Here is a 20,510-nt window from a genome sequence, read left to right on the forward strand (position 1 = left end):
TGTCTGGGTTTGCAATGGAAGAAAATACAAATTTTGCCACAGGTTAGCAAAAATAGAAATGTAATTTACTGACCCAAGTTCACGGACTCCCCGAATTCTATCTGGTGAAAAATGTCTGTGAAAACCTCTTTTCTGCACTACCTCTCCCTCATAAGCCTGGCCTCCAGCTAGACTGGCAGGTGCCCTTACTTTGGGGATTGGAAAAACAAAAGCCAAATTCCTGTCTTTTAAAATAATAATACATGGGAACATATGTATATGTATAACTGATTCACTTTGTTATAAAGCAGAAACTAACACACCATTGTAAAGCGATTATACTCCAATAAAGATGTTAAAAAAAAATAAAAAATAATAATAAAATAAAATAATAATACAGTAAGTCCCCTACATACAAACCTTCAAGTTTCGAACTTTCAACGATGTGAATGTGTGTTCGCATGTCCAGTCACGTAAGTTAGTTCATGTGTCTGACATGCATTGTCCTGTGCGTGGTTCCTCTACAAGTGGTTGTGCTTTTGTGCACTTTACTATCCTGTAAAGTACTATCCTGCGTTCCACTTCTATTGGATAACGCTGAGTTAAAGTTCCACATCCATATAGATAAAGCGATGATTCACGTTTGGAGAGCCTGGGTGAGTTATCGTGTGTGGAGCAGAGAAGCCTCCGTTTTTCCCTCTCAGCCCAACTCCCCAAACGCTGCCTAAAGGAAGGACCAGGTTTGTGCGCTGAGGTTGCTTGAGTCGCGTCTGCCCTGATCTGAGCTCAGTGCTGCCGCTGAAGACATTCTGCCTTGACAGGCGGGCGCACAGCTGCCCAGGAATGTAGGTGGGTGGGGATCTTTGCGAAGGATCCCCTGAACAATCAAATGCTCTTGTTTTAAATGCTCCTTTGACCTGAAAGTAACATTGGAAGCATTAAACCCTGAGGAAAGAACAGAGGCACATTTGAAAGCAGAAGTATTTCTGTAGTCCCGTATCTGTGGGAGAAAAGTTGTAAGAGTCAAGTATGGATCTCTGTGATTGGGAATAAGGACTATGCCGAATCATTCTTGGTCAGCCTGATTTTATTTTAATCTTTCAAGGTGTGACACGTTCATTATGACCCAGCCTGGAAGGGCTCACATCCGTAAGAATGGGAAGAGCCCAGCCCACTTGCCTTTCAGTTGGATTATTAAGATGTTTGAAGTATTCTAGGTTCTTGCTAATGTAAAAATTGTCACTAACTTGGTTTTTATTTCCAATTTCAGAAAAAGTGGTGTGAATACTTCATCCTAAGTAATATAGACGTTTTTGAATCTTGGAATCTGAATTTAACTCACCTTTGCGACTTAAGTGATGAGCTTTTATTGAAGAATATAGCATTTTACTATGAAAATGAAAGTGTTCAAGGTACCACCCTAGTATGTTATAATAATTATGCCTTTACCCAGAGATAAATATTATAAAGGATTTAAAGCTTCAAAATTATTTTCCTATACTTGCAACATATAGCAGTCATTTTCTTTCAGATATTTGTTTATGCATGTGTATAAGTGTTACTTAGTTGCAATCAGAGTGAATGTTGTATTTTAAAATACTTTTAACTTAATATTACTCCACAAGTATTTTTGGAAAAAATACATCTTTGGGAACTTGGCATTTCTAGATAATTTTAACAGGTGAATTTTTCAGTTAAATATATGCAGAACATTTTTCAGAATATTTACTCTAATTAATGTAATCATGTACTACTATTAGATATTTAGGGAATTTTAAGTTTTTCCGAAGATAAAGCTGATTTATATATTTATTGTATATAATTAATTTTTCTTTCTTTGAGTAATTTTATTAGAAGAAATCTTCTGCTGTTTATTCGTAGTCAAAGAAAAATAAAAGACATTTTAAGAGAACTATAACTGATTAGCATTATTGAAGCTTCTTTGACCTCTAAGATTTGGTTCCTACATATTGCAAGTGTTAGAATGAGTTAGCTACAAATAAATTTAGCAATCCTCTACAAACTTTCTCATTTTTGAAAAATCATAGTTTTATTCTGTTTTATTGATTGTAAAGTTATGTGTGACATAACATTTTTTATTACCTTGAAGAATAGTTAGATATTCACCATCTGTTATTGTTAGTTAAGACAGTTATAATGTTAATAGTTATCAAATAGGGAAACAGGATAAACTTCAAAGTCTCCAGTCCCACAGTCAACACTAGGGACCCTTTGGCTCTAGGTTCAGTGTGGCACTCACAGAAAATTTCGCTGTTTGACAAGTATTTCAGAGCTCTGTGAATTTAGTCAAAATGTGTGCTTCTGTGTATGTGTGAATGACTTTCAGTGTTTACTACTTTGAACTCATGTAGGGCTACATTTGAATTTGGGAAATGTCATTATGAAAGATTATGAACATCTCTGGGATACTGTATCAAAGTTGGTCACAAAGTTTGATGTTGGAAAGCCATTTCCTCTGAGAACAAAACAATTTCCTTTTCTTAAAAAGGATCCATCACCAATCAAAGGTAATAAATCTCTAAATTAATTTGAAATAAAAGCATCGTTCCTCTGAAAATCTTTTGAAAGCACCAGTAACTAAATGTTGCAAGTATAAATAATTTTTGGGTACTATGCATTTAAAATGACCTATATTGTCATATCCTTGGGGGCGATAATACTTTGAGTATAATTTTGAACAGTGATATGTTTTCCTTGTAACTAATGTTGTTGCCAATTTTTAAGAAAGCCAGATATATGTGACTTCCATTTCTATCAATCTGGAAGTGTAGATCAAGTGAAAAATCTCTTGTGCGTAATGATGGAAATGTTAGATAAGAGACACCAAACATCTTTTTACGAAATCGTAAGCAAGCTCAAGACAATAGGAGGGAAATTCCAGGAGCCAAACATGAAGGGAGAGACTGATCTCTGGGTCACTCTGAGAATTTCTAATTGTAGGTCTGCCCTCCTAAGAATCTGGGTTTCAGTGTACTCAGTCAGCAGAGTCAAGAAAACTCTAAGCCGGAAAATAACCTTAAAGCGATCAAAGGAATCTGGCGTGTTCTCTGTAGAGGAACATCATCATATACCCTGGTTTTACAGGGCTTCTCTGCCACATACGAGTGCACATGCAAATTTATAAACAGCAGAGAAATAAGCCCCCAGACAAACAGTAAGCTGCAAAACGAGAACTCTTAAGTATTTCAGATTTTGTAATTACCAAAAGTAGAATATACTATATGTGTGTTTAAAAATGCTTGAAGAAATAAAATATGAAATTTGAAACATGAAAAAATAACAAAATGATAGAAAACATCTTCACGTTTTAAAATAATCAAAATTGTAGAAATGAAAAGACTGTCAATGGATAGGTTCAAAAGCTGATTGGATTTGGCTAAAGCGAGAATTTGTGAGCTAGAAATAGATCAAAAGAACTACAGGTACAATAGCGACGAACACGTTACATACCTTAAATTTACACAGGGTTATAGGTCAATTATACCTCAGGCTGGAGAAATTTTAAAAGAACCGAAAAACAAACAAAAGAAATAGAGAGAAGAAATGATAAAATACATGTTAAAAGACATGGAAGACAGAATGAAGCTGTCTAACCTTTCATTCATTTGGAGATTTGGAAGGAGAAGCCAAGCCAGTGTAGATTGGGCCGTATTTGACAAAACCGTGGCTGGCATTTGCCTGGATGATGAAAGACAGGGATTTGCACACTCAGGGCGTATGATGAGTCCTGAGTGGGACAAAGCAAACATATGCACATGCACACGCACAAATACACACACTAGGCACGATGCAGTGGGATTAGAGAATGTAAAAACTAAATATCTTAAAAGGACCAGAGTTACTTACAAAGGAATAAAAATTAGTCTCTAATAGACTTTCCCAAATATCATGATAGAAGTCAGAACATAATGAAATCATATGTTATTCTTAAAATACAGTTTAAGAAATGAGTAGCGTGGACATTTTTCAAAATACAAACGCTGATTTATCCATCATCCTTTCATCACTGGAGACATTTCTTATATCATGAATTTCAGGAAGAATAAAATGACTCCAGATGGAAAGTGACAAAGAAAGCTAAGGGGGGTTGGGGATGTATTGATACAAGTGTATTTTTCAGAGTACAGGGGAAGAATATATATCCCCTTTCATTATGTCAGGATGAGTTCCACCAGACAAAGACGCTTGAGAGCAAGGAGTTTATTGGTCCCAGGAAGATCCAATAAGGGAGTGCTTAGGTAATACCAAGAAGAAAACACCGTCAGTGCAGGGCGTGTTAATGAGTAGGTTTCCACGTGGGCAACTACAGGTAAATTTTACTGGGAATCCTAGAACTGTGTGCAAACCACTTTGGAGATGTCTTACCCAAAGAGCAAGGTAGCTGGGGTATTTGCCTTGTGACTTTCGTCAAGTCTTGGGGGGCATGAAATCCTTAGGACTCTGGCTGCACCCAAGGCTGTAAGAAAGTGCTCAGGGAGAGTTGTAGGGACTCATAGGAAGGTTTCAGGCAAACGCAGGAACAGTGAACGTCAAGGAAATAACGAGCAGAGCAATTGCACATAGAATTATGAACCAGACACTGGATAAAGGGGCATTTGTTAGCCAAATATTGTATATACGATCAATATGTGACGTGTGCTATCCATCTATCATATGTAGGTGTACATGGGCATAACATCAAGGAGGATGTAAGAGAAGACTAATGATATCACATAATTTCATTGACATCTGTATTTTCCCCCTACTTTTTTATTTTATAAAAGTATATATGTAAGAGATTTCTGAGTGAGACTTCCATATTTAAATTCCTTGTCTCATAATAGGAAATAAGAAAAGGAACAAACATTTGAAATAGGAAACATAGGTGTTTTTCTGTCTGTCAGTGTATCTGTTCATCCATCCATCCATCCATCCGTCTATCTATCCTTCTATCTACCTACCTACATGCCTAAATGCTGCCTATTTCTTTATATTCTGCTGTGTTCCAGAATGTTTTAATGTGGAAAATGGCTTTATGGGAAGGGCTGGAATTGATTAATGTAAATAAATAAGATCAATGAAACATGATGTTTTAAATGTGAAATTTTAGAAAATGATGTGTAACATTGTTGTATGAAAGTTTCACATTTGACCTTGTCTTACTACTTTTTTACAGATACCTCCAAGGAAAAGATGGCTAATTTGGGTTTTATTCCAGTGTCATGTCAGGTGGTTGATAAGTTTGCTGGGGACATTTTGAAAGATTTGCCTTTCCTAACGAGGTATGGGGGCCACTGGGTGGAATGGATGAATTACTCATTAAAGCTTTTACAAAGTTCGACAGATTATTTATAAAGAGGTTATATTAGATGTAACATGTGTTTGTAACACATAATGAGTTTTGTTTCAAATTTACCAATGTCTTGTGATCATAACTAGCTTAAAAATCAACATAGTTTTAACCTTAGAGTAAAATCATTCCAGCTGTGTGTTTGTAATTAATGAATGAGTGGATGAATATTTGTTGATGTCGATGGCACGAGATATGGGGTGGATTCTGGGTTCTGAAGCCCCAATAAACTGCTCTTTGGATTCTACCACCCACATTATATCTTGGAAAGAGGAAAAGTGGCTATGATTTTTTTTTAAAATTATTAAAAAATGAGATCTATGCTGTGCTATATTTGGAGGCATGCAATTTAAAATGTGCCTATATTTCTTTTCGTCTCATAGCGATGATCCTATTGTAACTTCACTGGTCAAGCAGAAAGAATTTGATGAGCTCGTGCACTGGCATTCCCACAAGCCCCTTAGTGATGATTATGACAGGACAAAGGGTGACTTGGATGGTGAGTCCTGCGATTCTGGTGAAATACCTTAAAATCTATTTCACTCTCTGCCTTTTATGTTACAATGAAAAATTTTTCTATTTCTTGAATAACAATAATGTACAAGATACGTAGATATATGTCAGTAAAGAGGGTGAGGAAAGAGCCCCACTTTGCTGACCGTCACGTGTACACGGGCACACAGCTGTCTTAGGAGCAAGTGCACAGAGATGGCATTTGTCCCACAAAAGTTAGAAGCTGTTTTAAGCTAAGACAGTTTATAGTTTAAGACATCTGTGTGCTCCTTGATGGCAGAAATATTGAGGCTATAGGCTTTCAAGCAGTTGCAGCTGCTTTCACGTCACCCATAACAAGGGCAGCAGTTTACCCACCTTCACGCTCAGGATGGAGGCCGTGGCACCACTGAGAGCAAGTCAGCCGAGACTGACTTAGGGACCCTTCTCCCCGGCTCATCCCTTGTCTTCTTTTGTCTACCCCATGCTCACCCCCACCCTTCTTCCAGTGGACAGAACTTACCTTCAGAAGAATCTAAGAGTGGACCTAGTAAGCATGTTCCCACGAAATACTTCCCAGCCTGCTGTTATAAACAACTACTAATATCCTGAAAAATACAAGGGAGTTTTTAGATTAATCATTAACATCCTTCAGAGCCGTTTGATTTACATATGTAGATACAGATATAGAAAAATCAGCCTGCTTAACTAGTCCCTTGAAGTGAGTGCTGTAGTTTTCCCTGGGGATGGGAGTAAGTCAGACCTTGAGTGTTGGGATTTCCTATGTCATTGGATTTTTCCACAGTGAATCTTTCTGAGCTGCCAAGTTCTTGGCTCTGTGGCCATGGTCTGGAGTAAGGATTTTTCTGTCAAGTGATACAAGAAGCCATGATACCCTAGATGGATATCTTCCTGATTTGGCCTTGACCTTCCCCCTTCTTTTTTTTTTTCTTTAAATTTATTTATTTATTTATATTTTTGGCTGCGTTGGGTCTTAGTTGCTGCGCGCGGGCTTTCTCTAGTTGAGGCGAGCGGGGTCTACTCTTCGTTGTGGTGCACGGGCTTCTCACTGCGGTGGCTTCTCTTGTTGCAGAGCGCGGGCTTCAGTAGCTGTGGCACGTGGGCTCAGTAGTTGTGGCTCGCGGGCTCTAGAGCGCAGGCTCAGTAGTTGTGGTGCACAGGCTTAGTTGCTCTGTGGCATGTGGGATCTTCCCAAACCAAGGCTCGAACCCGTGTCCCCTGCATTGGCAGTGGATTCCCAACCACTGCACCACCAGGGAAGCCCTACCTTCCCCCTTCTTAACTTCATTCACAGGGCACAGAACAGAAGTAATGCCCAGAATCTGTCATTCTTTGTAGCATCCTGATATTTGCTTTGAGAGGTGTGCAATGAAAGGGTGTTTTGTCGCTTTCATCCTTTAAATAAAGTAAGGAATCATTCTGTGGACAAGAGATAGTGTGATTTAAGATTCCTTCTTTAACAAAAGTCATCAGCCTAAGTTACTGTTCCAAACTAAAAAGAAAAGTGCACGTGTGTGTGGGATGGTGGGAAGGATTAGTGAGAACGCTGTTGAAAATATGTAGTAGTGTTGCATTTTAAGCCTTTTCTTTTCCAGAAAAATCTAGAGATCCTCATCATCTTAGATCTGTGCAAATGTATCATCGTTTTCAGCGATTTTATGGGAAGTCATTGGAATCAGTCTCTTCAAAATTTGTTGTACCTCAAGCTATCAAGCCAAAGAAGAATTTCTGTGAACCCAAGAGCAAAAAGATACAGGTAGGTTATATTCATTCTATCAAATTTTTTTTTACTTTTCATTGTCCTTCTTTATTGTTATTTGTTCAATCCCTTTGATAGTTGCTTTCCATGCTACGTTTTTAGAAAAGTAAAGGGATGGGAAAGATACTCCATGCAAACAGAAACCAAAAGAAAGCAGGGGTAGCTATACTTATGCCTTAGAAAATAGACTTTAATACAAAGACTGTAATAAGGGAGATAGAAGGTCATTATATAATGATAAAGCTGAAAACCTGAAAGCTTTTTCTCTAAGATCAGGAACAAGACAAGGATGCCCAGTCTCACCACTTGTATTCAACATAGCACTGGAAGTTTTAGCCAGAGCAGTTAGGCAAGTAAAAGAAATAAAAGGCATCCACATTGGAAAGGAAGAAGTAACACTGCCTGTTTGCAGATGACATTATATTATATAAAAACCCCACCAAAAAACTGTTAGAACTAATAAATGAATTCAGTAAAGTCACAGGATACAAAAGCAATATACAAAAATCTGTTGTGTTTCTATACACTAATGATGAACTATCAGAAGCAGAAATTAAGAAAACAATCCCAATTACAATTGCATCAAAGAGAATAAAATACCTAGGAATAAATTTAACCAAGGAGGTTACAGTACATTGAAAACTACAAGACAGTGATGAAAGAAATTGAAGAGGATACAAATAAATGGAAAGATATTCTGTGCTCATGGATTAGAAGAAAGAATATTGTTAAAATGTCTTTACTGCCCAGTGCAATCTATAGATTTAATGCAATCCCTATCAAAATTCCAATGGCATTTTCCACAGAAATAGAACAAACAATCCTAAAATTTGTATGGAGCCATAAAACACCCTGAATAGCCAAAACAATCTTCAGGAAAAAGAACAAATCTACAGGCATCACACTCCCTGATATCAAGCTATATTACAAAGTTATAGTAATCAAAACAGTATGGTATTGGCATAAAAACAGGTACATGGGTCAATGGAACAGAATAGAGAGCCCAGAAATAAACTCAAGCATATATGGTCAATTAATTTATGACAAAGGAGGTAAGAATATACAATGGAGAAAAGACAGCCTCTTCAATAAACACTGTTGGGAAACCTGGACAGCTACATGCAAAAGAATGAGGCTTGGAGCCCTATCTTATACTATACACAAGAATTAACTCAAAATGGATCAAAGACTTCACGACCTGAAACTGTAAAAGTCCTAGAAGAAAGCATAAGCTGTAAGCTCCTTAACATTGATCTTGGTGATGATTTTTTGGATTTGACACCAAAGGCAAAGGTAACAAAAGCAAAAATAGACAAGTGAGACTGTATCAAACTAAGAAGATTCTTCACAGCAGAGGAAGCCATCAAAAAAATGAAAAGGCAACTAATTACAGAATGGGAGAAAATATTTGCAAATCATATATCTGATAAGGGGTTAATATCTAAAATATACAAAAAACTCATACAACTCAATAGCAAAAAATAGAACAATCTGATTAAAAAGTGGGCAGAGTAACTAAATGGATATTTTTCCAAAGAAGACATGCAGATGGCTAACAGGCACATGAGAAGATGCTCAACATCACTAATCATAGGGGAAATCAAATCAAAACCACAATGAGATATCGCCTCACACCTGTCAGAATGGCCATCATCAAAAGGGCAAGAAACAAGTGTTGGCCAGGATGTGGAGAAAAGGGAGCCCTTGTGCACTGTTGGTGGGAATGTAAATTGGTGCAGCCACTATGGAAAATAGTATATTTCCTCCAAATATTAAAAATAAAACTACTATATAGTCCTGCATTTCCATTTCTGGTATTTATCCCAGAAAAGAAAACAGGATGTAGAAGAGATCTCTGCACTCCCATGTTCATTACAGCATTATTCACAGCAGCCAAGATATGGAAACAATGTAAGCGTCCAACAAGGGATGAATGGATAAAGAAGATGTGGTCTATATATATATTGGAATATTATTCAGTTATAAGGAGGAAATTCTGCCATTTGTGACAGCGTGGTTGAACCTACAGGTGCTAAGTGATGTAGGTCAGACAGAGAAGGCAGATACTGCGTGGTGTAACTTACACGTGGAATCCAAAAGAAAAAAAAGGTCAAACTCATAGAAACAGAGAGGAGAAACATGGTGACTAGAGTGGATAACCCTACATCATATCATTGAATTTGCTAAGAGAGTAGATTTTAAATATTCTCACCTCCACTCCTTCCCAAAAAGATAAATATGTGCGTTGATGATGGGTTAATTAACTCAGTGGGGAGAACCCTTCCACAGTGTACATGTATATCAAGCCACCATGATGTACACTTTCAATATCCTACAATTTTTCAGTTATGCCTAAAGTTAAAAAAATATTTGAGCAGACATGAGGACTTTTGCTTTAATAGTCAACAAGCAGCCGCCTCAGGCCCAGCTTGGTGGTCTTTGTTTTTCTTCTCGTGGCGACAACCTCCTTTTTATTTTCACAGCCAATTTTATCTTTAGTGAGACCATCCAATTACAACTATTCCTTTTTTATTTACTGAAAAGCTTCTTTTATATAGTTATTTTTTCTCGAGAGAGAGGTTATAAAATAGAAAGTTGGCAAAAATTCTAATTACCTAGTGTAAGGTATAAAGACTGAAAAACATTTCATGTTTTTTTTATCTTCTACATTATTGGAAATTAAATAAATTATCTCGTGGAGATTAAACAACCTCAGCACCGTGTAACTGTGCTCTTCCAGTAACACTTCAAGCTAAAACAAACACATTGTACCTGGCAAAGAGCCAGGGTTTGTTCTTGTCCTGTTGAGACAGAACCATGCTGAATTATCCCAGGACAGTACATTTGGGAAGTTGAAACATTGGAGAAACTCGACTGATTCAAATTAAATACTGAGAAAGTGATGACAATGAAAATTGACTTCATTAAAGGCAAAGTTTAGATGTGAGTTTCATGACTAAGCAGAATAATGGAAGGTTTGTCAGTGTTCTCTTACGGATACAACAGTTCTCTAATTTTCTTTGCACATTAATAGGTCAAGTAGGTAAAAGTGTAGTAGAAGTGGGTCTATATTGTGTGTAAGTTGGTTGGAAATGCTTGTCTAGACAGAGCAAACCGGTTTCTTTATGATGTTCCTTCCCACCTGCCCCTTCCTCATTCACCCATAAAAGAGGATGAACTTGTGCTGTGCTTGGGACACACCAACAACTATGGCACATTCCTGTCTCATGACAAGGAAAATCACAACTGCATTGCGTGTGATGAGCATTTGATAGAGAGACGCCCGGGCAGGGGAGGAATACGTACTCAGGCTGGGAGAGTTGAGCAAGGCTTTGTGGAAGAAATATCTAGAAGCACAAGTTGGGGTAGGGAGGTGACCATGGGGGATGGAAGAGGAAAACCAATTCCCGAGAGATCAGGAGACAGAAAAACCAGGGTCCTGGTGTTTCTGATTGTATTACATTTACTCTTCAGTTTATAACCTACACCACTTAGAAATCTAGAAAAATTATCTGCACAGAGGCTTTATAGTCATTAAATTGGATTGTCCAAAGATTTCAATTCACAGAGGCTTCAATGTTAAGAAACAGACACTGAAATGAAACTTGTGCCTTGTCAAGAACGGGATGACATTCAAAATAATCAATATACACTTAAAACTATTGTCTCATTCATGCAATGCCATCTTGGACTATTTCCAACTTGTTTTATGACATGTATCCTTTTTTTGGGCAGGAGACCAAGGCTGAAAAAATTACTAGAGAGAATAAGGAGAGGCTATTTGCCAAGGAAGAACAAAAAGAAGAGAAAAAATGGAATGTTCTGTCCTTTTCTATTGAGGAGGAAATGAAAGAGAATTTAAACTCTGGAATAAAGAACCTAGAAGATTTTTTGAAATCATGTAAAAGTAGCTCAGTGAAATTTCGAGTTGAAATGGTGGGGATTACTGCCTGCTTGAGAGCGTGGAAAGAACATTGCCGTGGTGAAGGTATGTGGCTGTGAGTTCTTGTTGATTTGTTTGTTTGAATACATTGGAGAAGAATAAAAATCTAATGATGACAGCTGTTATTTATTAAACTGGAGGTTTGTGTTAGAAGGCTTAGAGAAGCCTTAGATGCATTATCTGATTTTGTCCTTGGAGAATTCCTCTACGTACTATTACCTCTATTTTATCAATGAGCAATGAAGTCTCAAAGGGGGCCCCAATAGCAAAGATACAGCACATTCATAAGCAAATTCAAATCAATTCCTTATCACTTACACGTGGGATCTAAAACATGACACTGATGAACTTACCTACGAAACAGAAACAGACGTGCAGACATAGAGATCAGACTTGTGGTTGCCAAGGAGAGGGGGAGGGAAGGATTGGGAGTTTGGGATTAGCAGATGCAAACTAGTATATGTAGGATGGATAAACAACAAGGTCCTATTGTAGAGCACAGGGAACTATTGGAAAAGAATATGAAAAAGAATGTATATGTATAACTGAATCACTTTGCTGTACAGCAGAAATTAACACAACAATGTAAACCAGCTACACTCCAATAAAAAAATTCAAATGAATTCCCAGTCAAAGTTTACAAACAACCACTTAGAGAGTTGTGGGCATCATTAAGGGGGCCCACAGATGGCGAGGTCCCAGGGAGAGTCTGTCATTCATCTCTGAGATCTGAAGTGCGAACATTTTCTGGGCAAAACTCGGATCGTGTTTGCCTGGCATGCTGAGTTCTTCCAGAAGTTGCTGTGGTTTCCATGTGCTCTACTTTACAACTGCTACAATAGATAGTAGAAAAGAAAAGAAGAGGCAGGAAGAAGCAGGTAAGGGAGAAACATGGCTGGGTAGAGACGTGTAAGTTGATGGCAGGTGAAATGATGAGGGGCCAGTATGCCTCCAAACTGACAGTCCTTCCGAGTACACCTCATTGACCTGTCTGTCTTGGTCGTCTCCACACTTGAATCCGTTGAACACAGGGTCACTGGGGGTTCTTCTCCCCCCCCACCCCGTCATTCTACAAACTTCAATCTGCCCCTGCAACGACAGACTTCCCTGAGGTTTTCATCCCTGTGAGAAGCGAAAGACTTGGCCTCTGTGGGTCTCTCTAATTAAGATGTTGTGTCAGGATTTGCAGTTGGCCTGAGAGAGATCAGGATTAACAGTGGCTTAAATTTCTTTTGTAGCCTTTATAACATCAGTATGTGTTTGGTAATATTTGTTAAATAGATAAAATGTAGGTTGGTTGGAAGAAAGGGCGAATCAAAACTGCCCTAACATGTGAAGTATGAAAAGACCAGCCGTGAGGAGGGCTAGAAAGGATGTATGTGACTGTAAAGAAATGGACGGGGATTAGCAAAGTTTGGATCTGGCAGGTGTAACAGACTGATTGAATTTAAAGGCTCCAGTGATTACACCAGATACTTATCTCTGGTCACCATTAGGATTCAATAAATGTTGCCAAGTCTTTAACCAGATATTTAAACTCATCTGGACATTTTTCTTTGAACATAGTAGAGAAGGCATGAAAATAATAGTTGGGAAAGATTTGTATTCCTTAGAACTTAGACCAGCTTGGGCTTTAGTGATCTTATTTCTATCATGAGCTACAAGATTTTTCTTTTTTTTCCCAACACTTACAGAGCTACATCTCAGTTATCCACAGAGATGTTGGAATGTGTTTAGTTGCACTTTCATTTTATTGAGTTTTCTGTATTCCAAAACCTCCATTAATGCTAAGTAAGACAATGAATTTAATTGGGTCAGGTTGATAGCCTGAGTGACTAATCTTGGACAATCAAACATTTATTATTTTTGATGGCCTTTATAACAGTTTTGCTGTTTATTCTTTACCAAGGTGAAACCACAAAAGATTTAAGTATAGCTGTTCAAATGATGAAAAGGATCTACTCCGTGATGGAAAAATACCCAGAACTTTTGCAAGAGGCAGATCGGCAACTAATAGCCAGATGCCTTAGCTATTTAGGATTTGAGGAGTTGGCAAGTTCTTTGCATCCAACGCAGGTAATGTTTTCAGAATAGCTCCATTCTAATAAGAGTAATTATTAGGTGTACCTCAAGTGTCTTGTAAAGACAATTACCTGGGTTTTTTTTTTTTAACTGAAAATATTTACTCCAAGTTCATAATCGTTATTAGTAATCCAGCTCCCCCAACTTGAAGTAACCTAGAATTAGAAAATTTTACAAAAGCTTCTCTGGACAAAAATGCCAGATAGTCTCTGCAGACCCTTAAAACTAATCCTGTGTTTAATTCTAGCAAAACATTTAAAAACTATATTGCGACTGTTCAGTTGTCTTGATATCAGATTGTAGCTCAAGTGCCGTGATGGATATCTGAAAATCTTGATGTCTGCTATTTACTCTTAGTTAAGATAATGATTTAGGTGATAAGAGACTTCTTCAATAAATATTGCAAAATTTGAAAGGTGGTAGAATGCTTTTCTCGTAAAAATTAGTTTTCAGTTATTTTATTTAAAAAAATATTTTTAATCATTTAAAGGATGTTGTAATTTAAAATCACTTTCAAAATGGACTTGTAAACTCCTATAGGTCACAGGAAATGACATAAAGGGGAAGAAAAGGAACAAATACTCAGTTGGCATTGGGCCAGCTCGGTTTCTGCTGCAGTACATGGGCCACTATTTGGTACGAGATGAGAGGAAAGATCCAGACCCCAGAGTCCAGGACTTTATTCCTGACACCTGGCAGGTAATGACGGATGAAACAAACATTTTTGTATTTTATTATTAAATCTGATCTCAGGAGCGTCTCGTGATTCCACACAGCACATTTGGCATGAAATTCTTAGTGTTGAGTCATCTCATTTAAAATTGTCATGGGAAATGTCAAATGTAGACTTTTTCCCATTTAAAGAAAGTGAATTTTTCATATCATCCATTTTTCATAAATAGACCATTTTCTTGGAGGTACGCTGATGGATTCACATGTATATATTTGAAGTTCTGTCTGTGTCATCCGACTGTATCATTATGGAGCATCCTCCAAGGCTTCCCTGTGTCTGTAGGATATCCTATGTAAATATAGAAATGTGACAGAGAAATTCAAGGAGTTTAAACAGTAGAGACAGTTGTTCAGATATTTACAGCCTGTACCCGTGACCATAGTAGCTACTTTTCTATAAATAAATGTAAAATTAATATTGATGGCTATAAAATTAGGAATAAAAGGGTGCGTTTCTGCATTGATTCAACCTTATAAAATTGCCTCGAACCTTATCAGTTAAACATGTTTACCTATGAAAATGCCATTTCAGAGGCTCAGTCTAATAAGTGGTCTTATCAGAAGCTGACTTTATCCTCCTTGTCTTGATGATGCTGGAGCACCTCAGAAACTCCCCGCCTGCTGTTCAGGAGCAGGGGGGCCAGGTCCTTCCTTCCTGAAGTGCAGACCACGAAGCAGCTAAGGGCCCTCTAGGTATCTACGCCCCCCTCCACTGCACTTCTTCTGATGTCGCCTTTGCTCTGAGGTGTGGCCCAGAGTGGACCTGGATTCAGAGAGTGTGCAGGATGGGGCTTTGGGGGGCTTTTCCATCTTCTGCCCATCACACAGGCTAATGATCCTTTGACCAGTCCTCACTTCGATGAATAAAAGCATAGGCTAAAGGGATGAGAGTCTGTTTTAATGAAGGTCCCACATGCCCTCCAAAGTAGGGGCTGGCATCCTTCTATTTAGAAAGTACAAGATAAGTAGTAAAATGATTAATCATTGATTTTTTTTTTTTTCTGTTCAGCTACTTTTTCACCCTTACAAAAATACATACTCTTAGATCTTCATTTCTCAGAGCCGTTGTGCACTTAGTCAATGACAAGTAATCAGAAAGAATATCTACCCCAGCACAAGATATTTTGTTCAGACCCACTCTCTGTTTTTCACACACAAACCCACCTCCAGACGCTCAAAAGCACTGCAGTTCTCTCTTCTGGGAGAGGCCGTGAGTTCTTCACAAGTTCCCGTGTATCTTTTGGTATGTTTTCAACTCGCAACCACTCCTTTGCGGCTCAGAGAATTATGCTGGAAGTGTCTTAAGGTATTTGTTTTGCTAACATGCTTCTCGTGGTGCTGACACAACGGTGCTCTGAACCCTGCAGCGAGAGCTCTTGGACGTCGTAGACAAGAACGAGTCTGCGGTCATAGTGGCCCCCACGTCCTCAGGGAAGACCTATGCCTCCTACTACTGCATGGAGAAGGTGCTACGGGAGGGTGACAACGGGGTGGTCGTGTACGTGGCCCCCACCAAGGTACGTCCCGAGGCTGGGGGTGTCGTTCAAGTGACTTGAATTTTCTCTTTCACTCCCGAACCTCCTCTTTTAGTTTAATGCACGTGGTCATGTGGTAGATCTAGCTCTCTTTATTTTTTTTCCCAATTTATTTTTTTCCACTTTTATTGAGATAAAATGGACATGTAACCTGTTAGTTTCGTGTGTACAACATAATGGTCAATATTTGTATGTATTGTTAAATGATCACCGCCATAATTCTAGTGAACACGAATCATGAATCACCTCATATAGTTATACATTTTTTTCCCCTTGTGATGAGAACTTTTAAGATCTACTCTCTTAGAAACTGTCAGGTACACAATACCGTATTGTTAACTATAGTCACTGTTACATCCCCGGGCTTATTTATCTTATAACTGGATGTTTGTACCTTTTGACCCCCTTCACCCGTTCTCCCCGCCCTTAGCCCCACCTTAGCTGACCACCAGCCTGTTCTGTTTCCATGCGTCTCACTTTATTTTCTAACCTGCATTTTCTCCTTCCAGTCTGAGAGGCCAAAGTAATACTTCCCTTAGAGCACTGTGAGGCAGAGGTCTGGTCCTGTGATCTTGTCATTCAGCTTTTTGCTCGAACTGAGAGAAGCACCCTGACTTTGTTGGGCAATGTTGAGTCTTTAGGAACCCCGCGTTGCCTCTGCCCTCGATGGGATGCACCCTGTCTGCTCTTGGGCGTCAGTGCCTGATGTGTTTCTCATGCCAAGTGGTTTTGCCATATTTCTTTTATGGCTAGAACCACCTAATGCCAAACTTAAATACAGAAAGTATGATCTTTGTCATTTAGGAGAAAGGCTGATTTATAGGAAGTATAAGTTTGCATATCCTCATTTACAACCCCTTATTTTTAAGGTGATTACTCTTAAGAAAGGCAGATTTACTTGGGATAACTTTGATTCAACAGATTAAAATGAGATCTCACTCCATTTTAGTTTCTAGGAAAATGTGGCGTTGAGTGACTTGGGCTCAGGCTCAGAACCAGATTGATCAACATGATTAGTTGAAATTAGCACTTTAGCTTTGATTGTAGCTTTTTCGTTTTTCATGGTTACGAAAGCAGTAAGTGTTCATAGCAGGAGATTAATAAAATATATCAAGAAAAATTAAGCTTACTGGAGGTGGAATTGGTAATTCAACACAATACATATTCCTCTTCTAAAAGTTTTAGAACCCAAAGGTTTTAGAAGCCAAATTACTCTTCTAAAAGTTTAAATCCATTTTTATTCCCTCTGACAGTATATGGCAGTATATATATCCTCTTATTTTTTTCCAACATTCCTATGATCTTTAAACATTTTTTGCCATACTGCTAGGTAAAAATTTCCATCTCATAATAAATCTGCATTTCTGTGATCACTGATTGGGGAGCCTTTCCGTATGATTTCTGGGCAGTGATATTTCTTTAATCATGAACTACTTGTTCATGAAATCTGCCCATTTTCTTTTTCTTGTAGTGGAAGGGGATTGACTTTTTATTGATAGGCCAGAAGTTTGTATAATAAGTATATTATGTTTTCTCTGTAAAGTATAACCAATATACTTTTGTCATTTTATCTTTTTGCTATATTGCGGTTATATTAATGATATTTTGTTAATATCTTTGTGTAGTCAGATCTATCAGTATTTCCATTTAGTGTTTCCAAGTGTGCTCAAATATATGAAAATATGTGAAAATGTCCACTTTCTAGTATCTTTATGCTTATGTTTTAAAGTTTACATTTTAATCTAGGTGAGACTTTTTTGGGCATAGAGTGTGAAATACAGAGATGTGTATGGGTTTGCACACTCTCAGGTGCCGCTAGCCACCACCTGCCTAGTCCGGGGTGTGGGTCCCCTGTACACTCGCAGGTTGAGGTCTGGGGATGCCCCCAAATACGAGAACCACACGTCCACCCCGGCTGCCCTCCTTGGCCGTTCTACATAGACTCACGGTTTCTTCCTAAGCCTTGGTTGCCCAGGTATCAGCTGTTTGTTTGTCATGTGTGTGCAGCATTTCCTGCTTTTTCCCTCTGATGAAGCCGGTTTTTCCCATTTTACATTGGGTTGAGGTTATAAGTGAGGTTCACGTGCAGTCACAGAGCTCAAAGGCAGCCGGTGGGTTAGGCAGATGGTAGGAGAAAGGGGTGATGAAGCTTCCTGCCCTCCCAGCAGTACGTATTTTTAGACAGTGCCTGTCGTTCTCTCTCTGAGGTTTCCCCTGTACTTTATTATGTGATTAATGGATATTTTTCCCTGTCAATCAGGCCCTTGTCAATCAAGTGGCAGCAACTGTTGAGAATCGTTTTAACAAAAATCTGCCGAACGGTGTAACTCTGTGTGGTGTTTTTACACGGGACTACCGTCATGAGGCTCTCAACTCTCAGGTAGGACATACACTAATTAATGCGTTTGTTATCGAACTATGTGATAGTACTTAGAAGTCTCTTTCAGTAGAAATGCAATATCTTGACAAGGGCTTGTAGAAGGAATTTTCTTGAATTTACAAAAGATGAAGTGGCTTTAGAGAAAATTTAACGGTGTTATATTCCAGAGAGTAAGAAATGGAGCTCATCGTTCTCAAGGACACTTACCTTTTGATTTCAGATTTCAGTTATAGTTCGTGGCATCATCTTGGTTTATAAGTGGATCAAAAATGATCTGAAGAACCCCATGTTATAAAAATTGACAACCTGATTTCCATTCAGAATAACTGTTTCTTGACCTTTCTTGATGGGAAGGATACTCATCATAATTTCAGAATGTTGTATTTATGGATGGACTTCATGGTGTTAAGTAAATCAGGCAGTTTCCCTCCTTATTAAACTCACTGGAAACAGTTACAGCTAAACAGAAAGTGAAAACGTGACTATAGCACATTGCATGGTAGGTGTGAGATGTGACACCCACATCGCCATTTGTAAGAGCACCGCTGCCCAGGGGCGGGGCGTGAGGTCCGACGGAGGCCGGCTGTCGGCCCCTGTGCTGCCCCACCTTCGGCACCCTGGGACTGAGCAGGGCTGGGGCAGAGACATTGGCCATTTTGGCTGCGTGTGGAGTAGCAGTGACAGCTGCCACGTGCTCCAGAGTCCAAGCCAGGTGGGCCAGGCATCACCAGGTGTGTTCTGAAGTTCACCTTCTTTCTCTGCCCCATCTTCTCCCAGCTTCCATAGTTGTTCATTTTTAATCAACGGTTTTCAACCTAAACTGAACCTGGGGGTCAGATTTTGAAGGAATAAACCTGCGACAATGAACTCTTCCTATTGTTATTACCGTGAATGCTCATAAATAAGCATTTAAACTTCAAATCTGATATCTTACCATTTTGACCTATAAAAATTGCAGTTTCACAAGATTCAAACGAATATATCATATTCTAGTGAATCAGCAGGTCCCTTCAGGAGTTTTAACTCTCTCTTTTATATTCTTAGAACTACATCTGGGTGTAGCAAGTGCTCTAAGTGTTTGCACAATGTTCTTGTTTTTAGGTACTTATCACAGTGCCTGCCTGCTTTGAAATTCTGCTGCTAGCTCCGCATCGCCAGGCGTGGGTCAAGAGGATCAGATACGTTATATTTGATGAGGTAGGTTTGGTATTGTTTCTCTGGGTTGAGTTCCTGGTTGCATAAGCGCCACGCTGAAGACATTCGCTGCTTCGGGGCGTTCATCGTCCGCGTGGAGTTTCGGTTGCGGAGGACGCTGGCTTTCCCCTGTGAATCGCACCAGTCTTTGGGCTCCGTTTTCCTGTTCTGCCTCAGGACAGGGTATCTGTGTCTGCGGACCTCTGGATGGCAGAGGAACTGTCTTTGGTGACCACCGTTTCAGAGGAGCAGAACTCATCACCAGGGCATACGTTTTCCTGGACAGAGATTCCAAGAATCTGATCTTTGATCTCCAAAGCAAAGAGTTTGGGGCTGTAACAATGATGTCAGTTATGTACCGTATCTTGTCAGTCATGGTCCCAGCAGGAAACAGATGACACACGCAAAATGGAAGAATTCAAGAAGAGCTTTTTGCAAAGGTGTGTGGGCGGGGGAACTGTGCCGTTAGGGCAGTAGCCCAGGGCGAGGAGCCCCTCAGCTTAAAGGGACAAGGCAAAGATATGGTCACTGAGACCCACAGGGAGATTCTGAGTGTGCTGACCGCTTTGCGAGGGCCAGCTGCCTTAGCCGAGGAGCACGCCTGGCTCAGGGTAGCCTGCCAGGAAGGCAGCCAATGGCACAAAGACCTCACCCTCGTTCCCTTCAGGTCTCTTGCCCAGGCTCTCCTTTGGCCAAAGCCAATGGAACCAGAGAGCATTGGAGCTCTTTTGAAGTAGCCTCTGTGGGTCAGTTTCCCTGGGCAGAGAGAGCAGGATGGAAAATGATGGACATTTATAGAGCAAATGAAGGATATTGAGAAAGTTTTTACAGCAGAATTAAGAACATTTATTCAAAGAGACTTAAAGCATTATAGAAGAATTCTTTTGCTCCGAAGCGTTTTCAGTTTAAAGGGGAAAATGATGATAAGCCTGTATTTCACTAAATTTTTCCTGTTGTACGCTTGACGCTACCAAGCAAGCTGTGCTTTTGATTGGTTCGAATCTGACTTACTGGGGTTGTTTTTTGCACTTGCTGTATATGCT

General features: G+C 39.2%; 1 protein-coding gene across 1 annotated transcript in view; it reads left to right on the plus strand.

The window, feature by feature from the left end:
• DDX60 (DExD/H-box helicase 60) overlaps positions 1 to 20,510 on the plus strand; it is an 81,572-nt gene that overhangs the window by 18,468 nt on the left and 42,594 nt on the right. Inside the window, exons 9-19 of the mRNA XM_061200807.1 lie at positions 1,250 to 1,391; positions 2,352 to 2,507; positions 5,156 to 5,261; positions 5,713 to 5,828; positions 7,438 to 7,598; positions 11,337 to 11,589; positions 13,454 to 13,620; positions 14,167 to 14,325; positions 15,726 to 15,875; positions 18,154 to 18,273; positions 19,375 to 19,470. Coding sequence (XP_061056790.1) covers positions 1,250 to 1,391; positions 2,352 to 2,507; positions 5,156 to 5,261; positions 5,713 to 5,828; positions 7,438 to 7,598; positions 11,337 to 11,589; positions 13,454 to 13,620; positions 14,167 to 14,325; positions 15,726 to 15,875; positions 18,154 to 18,273; positions 19,375 to 19,470 — 1,626 coding nt within the window. The remainder of the gene's footprint in view (positions 1 to 1,249; positions 1,392 to 2,351; positions 2,508 to 5,155; positions 5,262 to 5,712; positions 5,829 to 7,437; positions 7,599 to 11,336; positions 11,590 to 13,453; positions 13,621 to 14,166; positions 14,326 to 15,725; positions 15,876 to 18,153; positions 18,274 to 19,374; positions 19,471 to 20,510) is intronic.

This window comes from Eubalaena glacialis, chromosome 9 (genome assembly GCF_028564815.1).
Source record: "Eubalaena glacialis isolate mEubGla1 chromosome 9, mEubGla1.1.hap2.+ XY, whole genome shotgun sequence".
NCBI classification, from domain to species: Eukaryota; Metazoa; Chordata; class Mammalia; order Artiodactyla; family Balaenidae; genus Eubalaena; species Eubalaena glacialis.